The 18620-nt window shown below is 42.7% G+C and overlaps 1 protein-coding gene and 1 non-coding gene across 3 annotated transcripts; one reads left to right on the forward strand and one right to left on the reverse strand.

The window, feature by feature from the left end:
* Positions 1-235: 235 nt before the first annotated feature.
* Positions 236-9914, forward strand: LOC109740780 (general transcription and DNA repair factor IIH subunit TFB1-3). 2 transcript variants are annotated; one of them, XR_012205544.1, is made up of 20 exons: positions 236-684; positions 1356-1434; positions 1973-2046; positions 2161-2224; positions 2456-2594; positions 3309-3384; positions 3477-3572; positions 3700-3744; positions 4950-5006; positions 5165-5320; positions 5413-5478; positions 5649-5772; positions 6187-6243; positions 6322-6446; positions 6665-6844; positions 7765-7911; positions 8128-8205; positions 8947-8994; positions 9091-9159; positions 9449-9914. XR_012205544.1 is itself a non-coding variant. In XM_045235100.2 (20 exons), exons 1-20 carry the CDS (start codon positions 610-612, stop codon positions 9527-9529), a joined length of 1803 nt encoding a protein of 600 aa, XP_045091035.1. In that variant the 5' UTR covers positions 236-609; the 3' UTR covers positions 9530-9914. The 2 variants fall into 2 exon arrangements, 1 of the variants encoding a protein (XP_045091035.1); XM_045235100.2 differs by having other exon boundaries at positions 7798-7911.
* Positions 9915-10666: 752 nt separating this feature from the next.
* On the reverse strand, positions 10667-10739 carry TRNAR-UCU (transfer RNA arginine (anticodon UCU)). The gene has a single exon. It is a non-coding gene; the product is annotated as a tRNA-Arg (tRNA).
* Between the last annotated feature and the right edge of the window lie 7881 nt (positions 10740-18620).

Raw genomic sequence — 18620 nt, forward strand, 5'->3', positions numbered from 1 at the left:
TCTAGTTCAGTTTTTAACCGGAACCCCACTAAATTTCTGGTTCAATAAAAAAATCGGTTCTGATTCTGTCATTTCAGAAGACCGATTTTTTGAACCGAATTCTGGTTAAAAAATCGGTTCTATTCTGTCATTTCAGAAGACCGTATTTTCTTCTTCTTATCTTAAAAAGAAAACCGATCAGTTCGGTCTACCCAAACGCGACCTAGCTTTTAGCCACGACCTTGTCTTCTTATTTACGGACCAGTGCCACCGCCAGCCCACACGTTCGCTCGGCCTCCTTTTCCCCTCGCCGTCCCTCCCTCGCTCAGACCGACGAGCACCGCCGCCTCCCACCAGCATCTCCTTCCGCCGCCGCCGCCGCCCCTCCCTGTGCCGGAGTCCCAGCTCCCCGCAGCGTCTCGTGTTCCGCCCCTGCAACGACTCCAGTCCCCGACTGCACGCGCGAAGCCCTCCTTCGAGCTCGACATCGACACCAACCCTATCGGCACCGGCGCCGGCGAGGCGAGGCGACCATCCGGGTGTCACTTGCCCGAGGTTTGCGGGCGAATCCTTGTCTAGCTAGCTGCCTCGCCCTCTCCCTGCGCCGTTGAGAGCGAGGAGGAGGAGGCGATGGGGACCATGACGATCGGTGCCAAGTACAAGACCACGCTCAAGGACCCCGGCCACGGCGGCGTCCTCCGCATGGTGCGTCCACATCCTCGGTCGCCGTCTCCGCCCCCCCCCCCCCCCCCCCCCCCCCCCCCCACCACACACACACACACCATTCGCACCTCCCATCCGAAACCCCCCTTATTTCAGGCAGCTTGTATTGGTCTTGGCTTGCGCCGGCATTGCTTTTGCTGCTCGGTCGTCGAGGCGTGGTTGCTCGGCAGGGGGTTATCAGTGTTGAGGTGACCAACTGATTGATCCAGAGTAGGTTTCTGATTGGACGCAAAACAGAAGAAATTGAAGCATGCTGCTGCTTACTAGATCGGAGTGCGTGTGCGTGTGCCTGTGCTTTCCTCATCGTTGTATGTGTACTGCACCCAACATTTGGGTTTAGTCGTGGAACAGAGTAAGTCTGATCCGCCGTAAGTTAGCATTGCGGTTGGAGCAAAAGGATTGTGTGTCAAGCCCGGTGGTGCCGCGTTTGCCTTCAGTGGGAGCCAATTTGTGCCCCAAGTAAGAACACCCAGTTTGCTTAATGAAATTGGGGGCTCAACACATGCTATAAAAAATCCGCTTGAGGCAGTTGTTTGGTTCATGATTGCATTGTTTATGTATGATATTCCTAGTATTTTCATATTTGGTGCTGATGCAGTCTTACCGTTGCTTGCAAGTGATCATAATGCGCTTCTTTGTTCTTGTAATTGCAGAGTGAAGACAAGTTAATATTTACCCCTAATGATCCACGCTCACTAATGAAGCTCAATGTTGATTTCCGAAGCATCAAAGGTACTTGTCCTTTGTCCATATGCAGCGCTATGTTCGGGATATCGCTTATCGGGAACTTATCGGTTGACCCAAGATAAGGGGTAAATCGGCCAGTTTATCGGCATATCGGCCGATTTATCGCCATATCAGCTAATTTATCGTCCGATTTATCTTATCGGTTAGACAACGATAAGCGATAAATCGGCCGATTTATCGGAATATCGGAAGATATCTTAAATAATTCATAGCACTGAGGGTTGTACAAAATTGAAGTACTGCCATTGTTCTGATGTGTTAGGAAACTACTTAATTGTAGATAGATGGGCAGTTACTAGATGTGGTTTGCGATTTGCCGTGGGTTTGTTTGAAATGATTCAACAGAATGGAGAACATATACATCCAAGATTACATATTCAGAATACATATGTCCAATATTACATATTCAGCTCATCAGCTGTGCCAGAGTAGGCCATGCATGTTGGTTGATGAGAATTGATTTCATGGTCATTACCAATATGCTTGATGGTAACTTTGTAGCTTCTTCTTACATGTGCTTCAGGCCACAAGTTTAACAAGGTAGATGGTAGCAAACCAACGCCGCCATTATTGAATCTTTCAAAAGATTCTGACAAGGTATGATCAATTAATAAAATATAAACATCCTGTTGAGTTTTGGTTGATAGGCATATATATGCTCTGCATTTATTTCTGTGACTGAGAAGATTGTCATTTCTGTGCTTTTTTCAGGGGGGAGGCTATATTTTTGAATTTGACAATGTTGGTAACCGTGATTTGTGTCGCGACTTTGTAGGTAATGTTCAGTAAATGTTTCTAATAGGCATGTCATTTTCTGCCATCAAATAGATCACATATTATGAGCAAATACATCTTTTGAAAATGATTATTCTTGTTAGACTGAGTACATGCATTTTTAATGTTACTTTTGGTCCTTGCTTCTATATTTTGATTGTGAGTTTCACCTCTAGTCTACACAATTATTGCCAACAAAATATAGAACTAACTGGTGATGTTGTCCTTTCAGCTAGGGTTTTAGGCAAACATCAAGGTACTGTGCCTGCTAGAACAAATGTACCTTCAGAAAAATCAGCTGTGTCAACTGGTCCAGAACAGCTCAGTTCTGCCGAAATGGAACGGCGGATGAAATTGCTACGAGAAGACAGGTAATATCTGTATTTCAAACACCCTGCATGATTCTTCTGCTGACAGCAACATGGGGTATTGATAATAATTTAATACTAAACCGCAACAGTGCAAGCTGTCTTGCTCTTTTAGTAATTTTTGCTGAGCCCTTATGTGCTTGTGCTTTTCAATTGATTACCTGATTCTATTTTTTTTTTCTTGTTAAGTATACATTTGGCTTTCGTAGGTTCACTTATTCAAAGATGATACTAAAGCTTCACTTTTAACTGGTCTTTACTGGTTGGTTTCATCAGCATACAAATCTGTGCAACATTACGTAATGAAGCTGGTGGCATAGCTTCTAGATTGAAAATGATATGCCTTTTATGTGTTGTAAGTTGTAACTGTAGAACTTTGAAAGAGCCAAAATAAAGTGCAGATGCCAAAATGTATTCACCTATCCGTTTTTTGTATGGGAATGTCATTCAGATATATTTCCTAGCGTAGAACTTGCTTGGGACGAAATGCTACTGTTGTTGGTGTAATGTCATTCGGTTATATTTTATTAATAGATCACGTCAGGAGCATGTTGATGCTGTTAGGTTAACAGATCTGTGTAGCTGTAGGGATGAACATTTAATCTTCGTATGTTGTTTTAAGAGAATGATACAGACAGATTTTCAGACTATCATATCCAACCAGAGGAAACACAGTTCTGTTGTATTATTGTCTTGTTGAACCTTCTCTGTTTGCAGTGAACTGCAGAAGTTACATAAGAAGTTTGTGCTTGGCAATATTCTGCAAGAGTCTGAATTTTGGGCAACAAGAAAGGTAAAAACTACTGTGCGCGGATACAATTTCTGTTTGTTTTGTAGTATATTTTTATTCAGTTGCAACCAATACTTATTTAAGTCCTTCTGCAGAATTTACTTGACGATGAAACAAACAAAGCATCAAAACAAAAGCCAGGTTTCAAAAGTGCCATGCTAGCTGATGTTAGGCCATCAGCTGATGGGCAGGTATGCTATGGGCCTATAGTCATTGCAAGCCTATGTGGCATACCATGATAGTTTATCACTTATTGACTTCACTGAATGTTGGTTATCTTAATTTACTCATTTGTGATTCATGTGTATCCTTCCACAGACAAACAAGGTTACTTTCAGTCTGACTACTGAGATTATCCATCAGGTACATTGTTTCTACCTTGGTAATGAATTATCATCTAAAGCAGGTTTACCTGCTTGCATCATTTGCTACTTCTTCAACCATCATAAATGCAGCTATGCATTCATCTAAATGTTGGTCTGCCTGGTAGCATCATTTGCAATATTTTTAACTGTCATGTGCAGTGCTATGTACCTAAAAAAGGTGTAATGCTATGGTTGATGGAATTTCTAAACAGTTGTGTTGTTTAATGGTTCCACTTGACCAACTATTTATTAGCACCTATTGCATTCTGTGTAAGGAGCAACACCTCACTTGTTTTCTTAGGGTCATGTACTGACACATGGTCCTAGACTCCACGTCATCCTCACTGGGTGGTATTTTACAAACTGTAACTCTTTGTGATGACACAGTTCTATTTTTCTTCTTCTTCAGTACTTGACATACATATAGAATGGTATGATCCCTTGTCAAGCCATTTTTATGCCGTGAAAAATCTAAATATGCCATTTTTACTGCATGAAAAATGTAAATTCCACTGTGTTTAGCTATACCTGTTCAAAAACCTCGACTGGGCTACTCGAACGCATTCTTGCATCTATTAGTCTGGATCATTGAAGCTATGCTCAGGATTGGCCTGTCTAGACTATCAGGCATTGTAAGCCTGTCCTGGACATAGTAACTTGGATTGCAGGTCACCCTGCGATTCACGATGTCAGGTCGAGCATCCTGTATTCTTGTGATCTGGTTGTCCACCAGGAAGCTGCTGGTCATGACCCCATGCAATAGCAACGGGAGAAGGGCAGAGTGGAAGAGAGAGACTGAGAGGAAGTGAGCTAGTCCCACAGCCCACTCCCTTCTCATTCTCTTCCTTGTTCCCTTCTCTGAATACATTTAGATTGTATCGACGTATTATCTGACTCTTAGGGTCATCGGCCTGGATTCATCGGGCCACATTCATAATCAGTGTCGTGAAGAACATTGCCCCTTTTGACTCACATGGGTAGCCACCTGTGAGTGAGGCCACACTGTCGTGACCGCATTTCTTGACCCGGTCGAACAGGCTTATTCTGGTCCTTGGGCTGGGCTACATCTGCTCAGTAATACTAGTTTACCTGGCATACATTATTAACCATGTAAATGCTAAACTCCGAGATTGTTTATTGGATGTTGACTAAGTCTTGAAAATCAGTTGTTATGAATATGATATATTATTTGAGGTTTTGCAGATTTTTGCAGAAAAGCCAGCCGTGCATCGGGCATTTTTGGATTATGTCCCGAAGAAGGTAAGATAGTGCATACTATTTTCATGTGCCCTGCCATAGGCTTTAGGAAGCTTGAGCTTAAGTTGAAGTTAGTTTATACTATATCTGTGTTGGCATAAAGTGGATTTGGATTCTCATTTTGCTCTGTTTTTCCTTCATCTCCCGTGACTCCCAAAAAGTTGTCAGAAAAGGATTTTTGGACAAAATACTGTAGAGCTGAGTATCTACTTAGGACAAAAAATACTTTAGCGGCAAAAGCTGAAGCCGCTGATGATGAGGAATTAGCCATGTTTTTGAAAAATGATGATATACTTGCCAAGGAGGCAAAGCTCAAGGTATAATTCTAGCTGTTTATTGTTGTCATCCTGCATATTTTGCAATACATGTTTCCTTCAAAAAAAATTGATGTCTCAATTATTGTTTACAGATAAAACGAGTTGATCCAACATTAGACATGGAGGCAGATGCAGGGGATGACTACATCCATCTTCCGGTGTGTTTGTGTTCTTGCTACTGTTTTGTTATATCTACAAGTTCACAAAGACAAGCGGTTTATCCGTTTCTCATAATGAGCAGCTTTGTCTGCTATTTTGATCAACAACCTCATGTAGTGCTTAGTCCTATTTTGAAAAAATTCATATCATTATTCTTTCGGGCATCTAGGATCATGGGATTCTCCGTGATGGCAGCAGAGAGACAGCTGATATTGATAGCGAGTTGGCTAGGAGAACACTTTCTCAGGATCTGAATCGGCATGCTGCTGTTGTTCTTGAAGGGAGATCAACAGGTGAAGTTTTGAACTCAACTCAAAAGTTTTCATGCTGTCTCATTTAAGTTTTTGTATACTGAAGTTGATTGGTCAAGCATGCTATTACTGTTATGAGATGATACTGATATGCTAACAGCCTAACAGTTCATCTGCGACTACACTTCTACTGGCTTCCTGTTTGTCTGTCTAATACTTCCTGAAAAAGAATGCACCGACAGTTGCACAAATCAACCGTCCTATACTGCTGGTTGGTTGCACACTGTAATGCTCTAGTGTAGTACCTTCTCTGTGCTGGTGTACTTTCCCCTTCACATCAGAGGAATGCCAATCATTTCTACTTTGCATTTGCTTATGCTGTTAATAACTTAGTATTAATGTACCATGTGGTTTCAGTGCGTAAGGTGATTGTATTTGTTATGCGTCTTTTTGCAGATATTGAATCAACTGATACAAAGACTGTGGCTGAAGCACTTGCAAGGTCCAAGAAGGGTTAGTAATTATATCGCTGTGTGCATCTTTTCTCACCGTAATTAGTTCCTTACTAGGCTGATGAGTTATGAACTACAGAACCACCTCCTAGCTCTGCTGCTGATGATGCTAGTCATGAGAGATTGGTAAAGGTGGCCCGCATGACTGAGATAGAGGATCTGCAAGCTCCACGAAGTCTCCCATATGCACCACTTTGTATAAAGGTAATAGTTGGTTCATATGGCTTGATATAATATATTACCTCCACCCCAAATTAGTTGTCTTAGATTTGTCTAGATAATGGATGTACCTAACACTAAAACGTGTCTATATACATCCGTATCTAGACAAATCTAAGACAACTAATTCGGGATGGAGGGAGTATCAACTACAGCAATATATCGCAAGATTATGGATTCTCACGCCTTTCTTGTCTTTATAGGATCCTCGAGAATATTTTGATTCTCAGCAAGCAAATGCTCTGAGACCTTTAGGTAGCAACGATGGAAGAAAGGCCCGCAGCTGCAGCCTGAGCACCGATGATGCATTCCGTCATTTAATGGATCAAATATCTTCCGTGAAAATGAACTGTCCTGTTGTTCAGTCTGATGTTGCTCTAAAGGTAAGCAGTTCTACTTGAACCTGATACCAATGTTCTATAATAAACTTTACGGGGATTAGGTCCTGTTTCCTTGAAAGATGCATGTCTGTAGATATATCTGACTTGCTCCCTCCATTCCAACGAATAAAGCATGCATGCATTTAAAAAATGAACTTCAACAATAAATTAGACTAACTAAATGTGGGTTATATGCGACTAAAATTGTGCCGTTGAATTCGTATTCGAAAGAAGTTTTCAATGGTATAATTTGTAGGTCACAAAAATTATATATTATTGGTCTAATTTATGGTTAAAGTTGGATTTGGAATGCGTGTGCGCCTTATTCGTTGGAATGGAGGGAGTAGTAGTATCTCATAAGCAAAATTATTGGTGTACTAAACCCCCCTCCCCCCGCTGCGCATTGGTCTATTACTCTTTCATTTCCTCTGTCATGCGGTTACCTCATCCAGTGTAGGTGAATCTTGTTTCCTCTGTAAACGGGACGGTGGTTCTTTGTGTTTGTACATATTTTACTGGAAGAGAATTTGCTCTTCCAAAACCAGTGAAGAAAATTTGCATAGAACTAACCAATCAGTTCCCAACCATTTCTATGGACACAATGATAGGCCCAGCATTCTAAATGGTACAAACACTTCTACTATCAGAAAAGTTGATGTTTGTGTAACTGTTTTATATATGACTAACTTACACCTTATCTGGTCCACAATTTTGCATTGCCAAAAAAGAAACAGTATCCATTTTGCAAATGAAACTGGTTTACCTTTGTTTGTTTTGTTCCGATCTTGATGTTGGATTGTCATTTCATCAACATCCCAATACTCCCAATACCTGAATACTCCAAGTTTCCCTTACAAACACACGTTTTGGATGCTGTATTGCTGTGGCTTCTCTATTCTTAAGGTATTAAATTGCATGAGCAGGAAAACCTAACTACCTACATGGTATGGGCCTAGGTTCTTAACGAATTGAATGAAGGAATTTCGCGTTCACGGAGGCTCAATCTTAAGAATCCCCAAGACAGTCTCCTTGGTCGTCTTCCTCACCGAACACGAGATGAACTTATGGATGTGAGATACTGCACCTATTTACCTTTTATGCAGAAGCTGTACTGTACTTCCAATTTTTTCTAGAATGTTTATTTTCCGGACTTATCTTAATGTACCTTTATTTATTTATTTATGTATATTTGTCCGAGATCTTCTAAAATCTTCTTATCACCGCACTCGAGATCTTATTATACATCTTGTATTGACAGAGTTTATTGTGACTGTCTATTTTGTTAGCATTGGACGGCTATCCAGGAGTTGCTGCGCCATTTTTGGTCATCATACCCAATAACAACCGCAGTCCTTAGTAATAAGGTGTATTGTCACTCCTATCTTATCTGAAATATTGTGTAACCCACAAGTAGTATTTCGGTGGAAGTTGGTAAAAGTAGCTCAGTGGCTGGGTGACTTTTGATTAAACAAATGGTTACTGAAATGTAGTTTCCTGTTTCAAGATGAGAACAATACCAGTGCATGTTATAAATGTGAATAATAACTAATAAAAGCAAGTACAGATGATCAGTTAATATTTTTAGTGGTGGAGTTTGATGTGTTGCCAAAATGGTGCTTGTCTGTTTCCTTGCTATCAGTAATTATGGAAATTGACCACCACCAGGTTCTTATTCTTATTACTCCCTCCAATCCAAATTAATTGTCGCAGCTCTAGTGCAACTTTGTACTAAAGCTGCGATAATTAATTTGGATCAGAGGGAATATTATTTTTAATATATTTTTGGCTATCAAAATGTTGCATTTAACTAACCAATTTGTTTCTAGCTTTTCTCATACTGTATTAGTTCTGTTAATAGAACCACTTACTGAAAATAGCAGTTGATAAGATTGTGTTATACAGTCTAGTATTGGTATATTTGTGTACACAGCGTAATAGCAAGTCAAGGATGCCCAGATTGATGGTTATGTTCTTACTGTGGTGTTGTTACTAATTTATAATCTAGATACCTGGTAGGACTGCCATATGGTAAGCTATCTTAAGCAGTTAAAACATCCAGACCATTATTCCTTAGATGTTTATGTACTTGTCCGGTTGTTCCACAGGTTCAACGGCTGAAGGAAGCAATGACACAGATATATCAGAAGTTACAGGTTAATCTTCCTCAGCACAGTAGATATTTGGAACCTATCTAATTATAACTGAAATTGCCTTTGATTATATTCATCTGTGCAACTTCGTACGTGCAGGATATAAAGGAATCGGCACAGCCTGATGTACGGCATGAAATATCTCAACTCGTAAAGCCCATGACACAGGTTCCTAACGCTTCTTACTGTTGTGTTTGATTACCATTACCCCATGAATTATCTGAACTTGGAGAAAACTATCCACCTATACCGATTTAGCTAGATGCATTTCCATATTTGTAAAGCAGAGCTGCAGAAGGGATCAAATATTTGTATTGAATGCTGCTTTTATTTTCATTTGCTGGTTTTCGTGCTCATTGGATACTTGCTTCCTTGCTGTTGATGCCATAAATAAAACACATGAATACCAGTTTTCTTTGAATAATTTTCAGCAAGCTGATTATATAATAATTTCCAGGCGCTGGATGCTGCATTCTACCATGACCAGCAGCAGAAATCTTCAAAGGCCGGGACCGGGAGCAAGCCCAATGGGTTTTGAGCAGAGAACACACCCCCCCCCCCCCCCCCCCCCCCCCCATAAGGATTCAAAGGATTCAACCTGATTACTGCTAGATTGAGGGCTACCACGCCCGTGCGAGCTCTAGGCGGCAATGATGCCGAGTTGAAGAGGCACTCCCGGAGGCTTTGATTTTGCAGTGTATTAAGTGCACGTGGAACATAATAACATGCTTACTTGCAAATTTTGCCCTGGACATCTCGTATTCCTCTCCTCGCCGTTTCAAGATAGAACCATCATTCTGGTTCTTCGTTGTGCTTATGGATGTCTTATTTCCCCTGCGGTGGCGATGTGCAAATGGTTATAAATAAAGAAAATCCTGATGAAAAGATAGGTATACCATGATATATCAGCAATTTGCTCTTTACTTGCTTTGTTCCATGTTAAAAAAAAAAGGCATTGGAATACAATAGCTTGTAACGTGCATCTTCTTCTATGGGTATTTTAAAATTAATGTGCTGGATTGCCAAAAGCGAAGAAATACAAATGTGTTTGATGATAGATGCAGTTTTCATGTCAATAGCCTTGTTGCATAGTACTCCCTCCGTCCCATAATATAAGAGTGTATTTTACACTAGGGAGTAGTACAAGTAATGGTCGATGTATTAGTGACGCTGATTAACAGCCGGTGGACGTGGTGGTGCCTCCAAGCCCCGGCACGTCGTTGCTGCTTTATCCGGTAGACCATCGATAGGGTAACTAGCTTGGCCGTCCTTGTGGCTGAAACTGGTTCGATGGAAGTGGCATGTTGCCACTAGGCTAGGCTTTGCCAAAGCCAGTTTTTCAAGGGGAAAAATGGCGCGGTGGCGATGGGAGTGGGAGTGGGGCTAGTTATTTCAGCAGATGAAAACAATACGGTAGAATAACCAAGGGAATAAGTTAACTTCGAATTTAAGAGAAAATACTAACGCGCGCACAAGAAAAAGAGTTCAGAGTAAACGTGTACATACAGAGAGGGGAAAATAGAAGCAAAGAAATACACAAAATTGAAAAATTAAACGTGTACATACAGAGAGGGGAAAATAGAAGCAAAGAAATACACAAAATTGAAAAATTAAACGTGTACATACAGAGAGGGGAAAATAGAAGCAAAGAAATACACAAAATTGAAAAATTAAACACGCCCAGTGGGACTCGAACCCACAATCGCCTGATTAGAAGTCAGACGCCTTATCCATTAGGCCATGGGCGCCTTTTGATAAAGTTTCTCCAAACTCAGTTAATAATTATTTATCTTCCTTTTTTGGGATAAAAAAATAATAAAGGAAAGGGCATGCGTGATGCGTCTGCGAACTGCTTTATGGATTACATAGGAAGGTGCACATGTTGCAAGCCAACATAATTTCAGGTCACCAATCTTCGCCGGAGGAGAACAAAACGTGTACCGTCCCTGGGTGGGTGCAGCCTATGATTATTTCCCTTTAGCGAGTGCAACATTGTAGCCTTAACCCTTTTTTTCCGAGAAACTTTCAATCTATTCATTTTCAATCATGGCAGTACAAAGAACAACCGAGGTAAAAATTACAACCATGCCCGTGGACCACCTAGCCACGAGTACAAGCACTGGAGCGAGTCAAAGGCGCGCCGCCGTCATCCCCCTCCCTCATCGGAGCCGGGCAAACCTTGTTGTGTAGTAGACCGTCGGGAAGTCGTTGTGCTAAGGCCTTATAGAACAAGCGCATCAGAGCAGCAACCATCACTGATGAAGAAAGTTGTAGATCAGGAGGATTAAAGCTGTAAACACCCAAACAAGACGAATGAAGACCGGATCCAAATAGATCCACCGAAGACAAGCACCAACCGAATCCCATGAGATCCGACGGAGACACATCTGCACATGTCCTCCGATGATGCTTTAGGCACCATCAGGGCAGGGGTAGAACGTGGGAGACACTATTCCTACTAAGGGATATCGAAGCCACACAACCCCAACCAAGACGCTCAACCTAACAAGAACGAGGTGCGGAGGCCCAGAGGCCATCGGAGATGGGACGGTCCGGTGGCGGCGCCGACGGGAGGAGAAGGGGCTTTTCTTGTGGAGGAGGAAAGAGAGTGCAGTGTGTTTGTTTTCTAGATCCTTCTTTTTTTGTTTCTTATTTGTTTAGCAGGTTTCAATGCAAAACAGGAGAAATTAAGATGGAGATAAGAAGATCTAGTATAGGTTTAGTTTAGGTTTCTATTTTCTTCCTTCTTTTTCTCCAATGTAACTTCCTTAAGATTTTTGTAACTTCTATATCTATTAATAAAGTTCATTGTTTCTTATCCATCTTGTATGATTCGTATTTTGGTATTATTGGATTACTAATGATTATTCATCTGTTTCTCCAATGTAACTTCCTTAAGAATTTTTTAACTTCTATATCTGTTAATAAAGTTCATTGTTTCTTATCCATCTTTATTTGTTTAATTAAATTTCCAATTCTTATAGGATTGGGCTTTGCAGTTTGATCCCTATTGTTATATCTATTTGAATTGTGATCCAAATGTCTAGAAATGAGCAAAGGTCATGCCCAAATTTTTATTCAAAATTCATCTAAGTTTAAAAGAAAATTTTAAATTTACCCAAAAAATTGTATGCATGAATGTAATGCACATTCGGGTCATTACTCCTATAATGGATGCTAGAGTACCCTCCTCCTCAGGCCATCTGCCTTTTGGCCCGTCGGATGTAACAATGTAGATGCGGTGGACATCCGATCCATTGTTGGTTGTTTTTTTACAATGTTCACTTTGGATTTTTGTTTTGCAGTACATGCATGGGCCTGACTCTGGATTTTGGCCGAACTCGTTTGTTTTGGGTACATTTTGTGGAGTGATTGGCTTCGGACTGGTGATCGGTGTGCGCCTCGCGCATTGGTCAGAGAGGCTTCATGGTTGACTATGCGGCCAAGACCCCTACCCGGCTTCATGCCCGCATCCGAATCCAACACTCTTCTCTCATTCCCCCTCCATCGTGTAGCCGCCTAACCCTAATCCCTCTTCCTCTCCCATCGCGCGCAGCTCCGCCCTTCTTTGCGTGCGACGCCCAGTACAACTCTGCTTGCTCCCGCCCGACCCTCTCCCTTCTACCCCTTGCTCCGTCGACCCCCTCTTCCTTTGTCGCTTTGGAAGAGCAGGTGCAGGGCCGCAACAGTTAATTGGAGCAGTAGGGGATGCCAGCGGTGGAGGGAGGAGTAACGAGGACGAAGCTAAGGCACCGGCCACCGGGGTCCTACTAGCCCTCTTCTCCACCACTACCTCTCCTCTACCTCCCACCCTGCTCGCTATCAGCTTGAGGAGGATCAAAGATGGCCCAAGGTGAGCCGCTGCTATGCTCCCATCTCTCCACCCCCGCGCGACTGGGAGCGACGACATAGTCGCAACCACCGTTGCGGCGGTGCTTGCAGTTGGCGAGGAAGACAGCCCTAGGAAAACTGTTGGAGGCTCCCCCCCCAAGTGCCCTAAACAGTGCTAGTGCCCTATTTTCTAGGGTTGCTATTGGAGATGCTCTAATGAGGCACAGTGAGAAGCCTGCTATTGCTTCTGGCCTGATTAGTACTACCACTACTAGGGAAAACCTTATACACAGCATCTTAGTAGTAGCGCTGGACAAAACAGTGCGCTACTGCTACTTAGTAGTAGCGTGTTTAAGTAAACCGCGCTACTGCTACTACTTTAGCAGTAGCGCGTTCTAGGAAAACGCGATGCTGCTATGTTTGTATTGGGTGCAGATGGCTAGCCCCACTTAGCAGTAGCGCGTATCTGCAACCACCGCTACTGCTACGTTCCATAGCAGTGGCACGTATCTCAGAAACGCGGTACTACTTACTTACCTTATCCTCACCACGTGCCCGACCCTCTCACTCACTCTCCCTCTCACTCACTCTCGCCCGCACCGAACCCGTCGTCCGCCGCCGCCGCCGCGCTGCTCCTCCATCGAGGTACTCCCTCTGTCCCTCCTCCTCCCTCCTCCCTCCTCCTCCGGCCGCCCTCCTCCCACCGCCCCTCCCTCCTCCTCCTCCGGCCGCCCCCTCCCTCCTCCTCCTCCGGCCGCCCCCTCGCCCTCCTCCCCCCGCCCCCTCCCTCCTCCGATCCCACCGGCCTCCTCCCCTCCTCCTCTCTCCTCCCTCCTTCCCCCATCTCTTTTTTTTCTTCTGTTTTTTACTATTGTATAATGTAGTTTTTTTATGTTTTTAGTAAGTGTTTAAAATAATTAGTAAGTAAATTAATAAAACTAGTTGAACTAGTTTATTTTTAGTAAGAACTAGTTGAATTAATAGAACTAATGTATTTTTAGTAAGAAAAATTAATATAACTAGTTGAACTAGTTTATTTTTAGAAAGAACTAGTTTATTTTTATTTATAGTAAGATTATTTTTAGTAAGAACTAGTTGAATTAATAGAACTAGTTGAAAATGTCACTTTTGTTGTTATTTTTTTCGTTTAAGCAATTATTCCCGCATCGACGTCGATGATGCCTATCCTGCATCCTCGTCGTCGATACTATTCGGGATGTATTAGTGATAACTTATAGGGTTTTTGTTTTTGCAAAAATCTAGGAGCCCCTCCATCATCCCCGCCGTCGTCCCCGTCACCGACCCTCTCCGACCTCGAGGTGAGACCAGCCAAATCTCCATGTCAATATGAGTCCTATATGATATGATGTAGATAAAAACATGTATATCTTGTGTTGCTCAAATAGGATATGTGGTTGCCCAAGTGGCCGGTCCTGTTTGCAGGTTACACCTCCGAGTGGCCTATGTTTTGCCGGAGTGTTGATTAATTTCCGTTCCGGCAAATTTCAGTCAATAATAAAGTTGTTATTTATATTTCCTTATATCATGATAAATGTTTATTATTCATGCTAGATTGTATTAACCGGAAACTTAGTACATGTGTGAATACATAGACAAACAGAGTGTCACTAGTATGCCTCTACTTGACTAGCTCGTTGAATCAAAGATGGTTAAGTTTCCTAGCCATAGACATGAGTTGTCATTTGATTAAAGGGATCACATCATTAGAGAATGATGTGATTGACTTGACCCACTCTGTTAGCTTAGCATTCGATCATTTAGTATATTGCTATTGCTTTCTCCATGACTTATACATGTTCCTATGACTATGAGATTATGCAACTCCTGAATACCGGAGGAACACTTTGTGTGCTACCAAATGTCACAACGTAACTGGGTGATTATAAAGGTGCTCTACAGGTGTCTCCGATGGTGTTCGTAGAGTTGGCATAGATCGAGATTAGGATTTGTCACTCCGATTGTCGGAGAGGTATCTCTGGGCCCTCTCGGTAATGCACATCACTATAAGCCTTGCAAGCAATGTGACTAATGAGTTAGTTGCGGGATGATGCATTACGGAACGAGTAAAGAGATTTGCCAGTAACGAGATTGACCTAGGTATTGAGATACCGACGATCGAATCTCGGGCAAGTAACATACCGATGACAAAGGGAACAACGTATGTTGTTATGCGGTTTGACCGATAAAGATCTTCGTAGAATACGTAGGAACCAATATGAGCATCCAGGTTCCGCTATTGGTTATTGACCGGAGACATGTCTCGGTCATGTCTACATAGCTCTCGAACCCGTAGGGTCCGCACGCTTAAAGTTCTGTGACGATCGGTATTATGAGTTTTTGTGTTTTGATGTACCCAAGGTAGTTCGGAGTCCCGGATATGATCACGGACATGACGAGGAGTCTCAAAATGGTCGAGACGTAAAGATCGATATATTGGACGACTATGTTCGGACACCGGAAGTGTTTCGGGAGGTTTCAGACATATACCGGAGTACCGGGGGGTTACCGGAACCCCCCGGGGAGTATAATGGGCCTATTGGGCCTTAGTGGAGAAGAGGAGGGGCAGCCAGGGCAGGCCGTGCGCCCCCTCCCCCTCTAGTCCGAATTGGACAAGAGGGGGGTGGCGCCCCCTTTCCTTCCTCCTCTCTCCTTCCCTCCCCCCTTCTCCTACTCCTACTAGGAAAGGAGTCCTACTCCCGGTGGGAGTAGGACTCCCCTCTTGGTTGGCCGCCACCCCCTAGCTCCTTTATATACGGGGGCAGGGGGCACCCCAAGACACAACAATTGATCATTGATCTCTTAGCCGTGTGCGGTGCCCCCCTCCACCATAATCCACCTCGGTAATATCGTAGCGGTGCTTAGGCGAAGCCCTGCGTCGGTAGCATCATCATCACCATCACCACGCCGTCGTGCTGACGAAGCTCTTACCAGAAGCTCTACTAGATCGTGAGTTCGCAGGACATCACCGAGCTGAACGTGTGCTGAACACGGAGGTGCCGTATGTTCGGTGCTGAGGATCGGTCGATCGTGAAGACGTACGACTACATCAACCGCGTTGTTATAACGCTTCCGCTTACGGTCTGCAAGGGTACGTAGACAACACACTCCCCTCTCGTTGCTATGCATCACCATGATCTTGCGTGTGCGTAGGATTTTTTTTGAAATTACTACGTTCCCCAACAGTGGCATCCGAGCCAGGTTTATGCATAGATGTTATATGCACGAGTAGAACACAAGTGAGTTGTGGGTGATACAAGTCATACTGCTTACCAGCATGTCATACTTTGATTCGGCGGTATTGTTGGATGAAGCGGCCCGGACCGACATTACGCGTACGCTTACGCGAGACTGGTACGTGCTTCGCACACAATGGCTGGCGGGTGTCAGTTTCTCCAACTTTAGTTGAATCGAGTGTGGCTACGCCCGGTCCTTGTGAAGGTTAAAACAACACTAACTTGACGAAATATTGTTGTGGTTTTGATGCGTAGGTAAGAACGGTTCTTACTCAGCCCGTAGCAGCCACGTAAAACTTGCAACAACAAAGTAGAGGACGTCGAACTTGTTTTTGCAGGGCATGCTGTGATGTGATATGGTCAAGACATGATGCTATATTTTATTGTATGAGATGATCATGTTTTGTAACGAAGTTATCGGCAACTGGCAGGAGCCATATGGTTGTCGCTTTATTGTATGCAATGCAATCGCCCTGTAATTGCTTTACTTTATCACTAAGCGGTAGCGATAGTCGTAGTAGCAATAGTTGGCGAGACGACAACGATGCTTCGATGGAGATCAAGGTGTCAAGCCGGTGACGATGGTGATCATGACGGTGCTTTGGAGATGGAGATCAAAGGCACAAGATGATGATGGCCATATCATATCACTTATATTGATTGCATGTGATGTTTATCTTTTATGCATCTTATTCTGCTTTGATTGACGGTAGCATTATAAGATGATCTCTCACTAAATTTCAAGGTACAAGTGTTCTCCCTGAGTATGAACCGTTGCCAAAGTTCGTCGTGCCGAGACACCACGTGATGATCGGGTGTGATAAGCTCTACGTTCACATACAACGGGTGCAAGCCAGTTTTGCACACGCAGAAATACTCGGGTTAAACTTGACGAGCCTAGCATATGCAGATATGGCCTCGGAACACTAAGACCGAAAGGTCGAGCGTGAATCATATAGTAGATATGATCAACATAGTGATGTTCACCATTGAAAACTACTCCATCTCACGTGATGATCGGACATGGTTTAGTTGATTTGGATCACGTGATCAGTTAGATGATTAGAGGGATGTCTATCTAAGTGGGAGTTCTTAAGTAATATGATTAATTGAACTTTAATTTATCATGAACTTAGTCCTCGTAGTATTAGCATATCTATGTTGTAGATCAATAGCTCACGTTTAACTCCCCTGTTTTATTTTTTGATATGTTCCTAGAGAAAACTAAGTTGAAAGATGTTAGTAGCAATGATGCGGATTGGATCCGTGATCTGAGGATTATCCTCATTGCTGCACAGAAGAATTATGTCCTTGATGCACCGCTAGGTGACAGACCGATTGCAGGAGCAAATGCAGTCGTTATGAACTTTTGGCAAGCTCGATATGATGACTACTTGATAGTTTAGTGCACCAGGCTTTACGGCTTAGAATCAGGGCTTCAAAGACGTTTTTGAAACGCCACGGAGCATATGAGATGTTCCAAGAGTTGAAATTAGTATTTTAGACTCATGCCCATGTCGAAAGGTATGAGACCTTTGACAAGTACTTTGCCGACAAGATGGAGGAGAATTGCTCAGCTAGTGAGCATGTGCTCAGAATGTCTGAGTACTACAATCACTTGAATCAAGTGGGAGTTAATCTTCCAGATAAGATAGTGATTGACAGAGTTCTCTAGTCACTATCACCAAGTTACTAGAACTTCGTGATGAACTATAATATGCAAGGGATAACGGAAACGATTCCCAAGATCTTCGTGATGCTGAAATTGACGAAGGTAGAAATCAAGAAAAGCATCAAGTGTTGATGGTTGACAAGACCACTAGTTTCAAGAAAAGGGCAAAGGGAAGAAGAGGAACTTCAAGAAGAACGGCAAGCAAGTTGCTGCTCAAGTGAAAAAGCCCAAGTCTGGACCTAAGCCTGAGACTAAGTGCTTCTACTGCAAAGGGACTGGTCACTGGAAGCAGAATGCCCCAAGTATTTGGCGGATAAGAAGGATGGCAAAGTGAACAAAGGTATATTTGATATACATGTTATTGATGTGTACTTTACTAGTGTTTATAGCAACCCCTCAGTATTTGATACTAGTTCAGTTAATAAGATTAGTAACTCGAAACTGGAGTTGCAGAATGAACAGAGACTAGTTAAGGGTGACGTGACGATGTGTGTTGGAAGTGGTTCCAAGATTGATATGATCATCATCGCACACTCCCTATACTTTCGGGATTAGTGTTGAACCTAAATAAATGTTATTTGGTGTTTGCGTTAAGCATGAATATGATTTGATCATGTTTATTGCAATACAGTTATTCATTTAATGTCAGAGAATAATTGTTGTTCTGTTTACATGAATAAAACCTTCAATGGTCATACACCCAAGGTGAATGGTTTATTGAATCTCGATCGTAGTGATACACATATTCATAATATTGAAGCCAAAAGATGCAAAGTTAATAATGATAGTGCAACTTATTTGTGGCACTGCCGTTTAGGTCATATTGGTGTAAAGCGCATGAAGAAAATCCATGATGATGGGCTTTTGGAATC

This window comes from Aegilops tauschii, chromosome 3, assembly GCF_002575655.3.
Source record: "Aegilops tauschii subsp. strangulata cultivar AL8/78 chromosome 3, Aet v6.0, whole genome shotgun sequence".
Lineage (NCBI taxonomy): Eukaryota > Viridiplantae > Streptophyta > Magnoliopsida > Poales > Poaceae > Aegilops > Aegilops tauschii.

Excerpts from the sequence above, each read along its gene's own strand:
- LOC109740780 (XM_045235100.2), top strand. The coding sequence starts at position 610 with ATGGGGACCATGACGATCGGTGCCAAGTACAAGACCACGCTCAAGGAC. Across the intron at positions 3,385-3,476 it reads AATTTTGGGCAACAAGAAAG|AATTTACTTGACGATGAAAC; the intron begins GTAAAAACTACT and ends GTCCTTCTGCAG. Across the intron at positions 6,845-7,797 it reads AGTCTGATGTTGCTCTAAAG|GTTCTTAACGAATTGAATGA; the intron begins GTAAGCAGTTCT and ends GTATGGGCCTAG.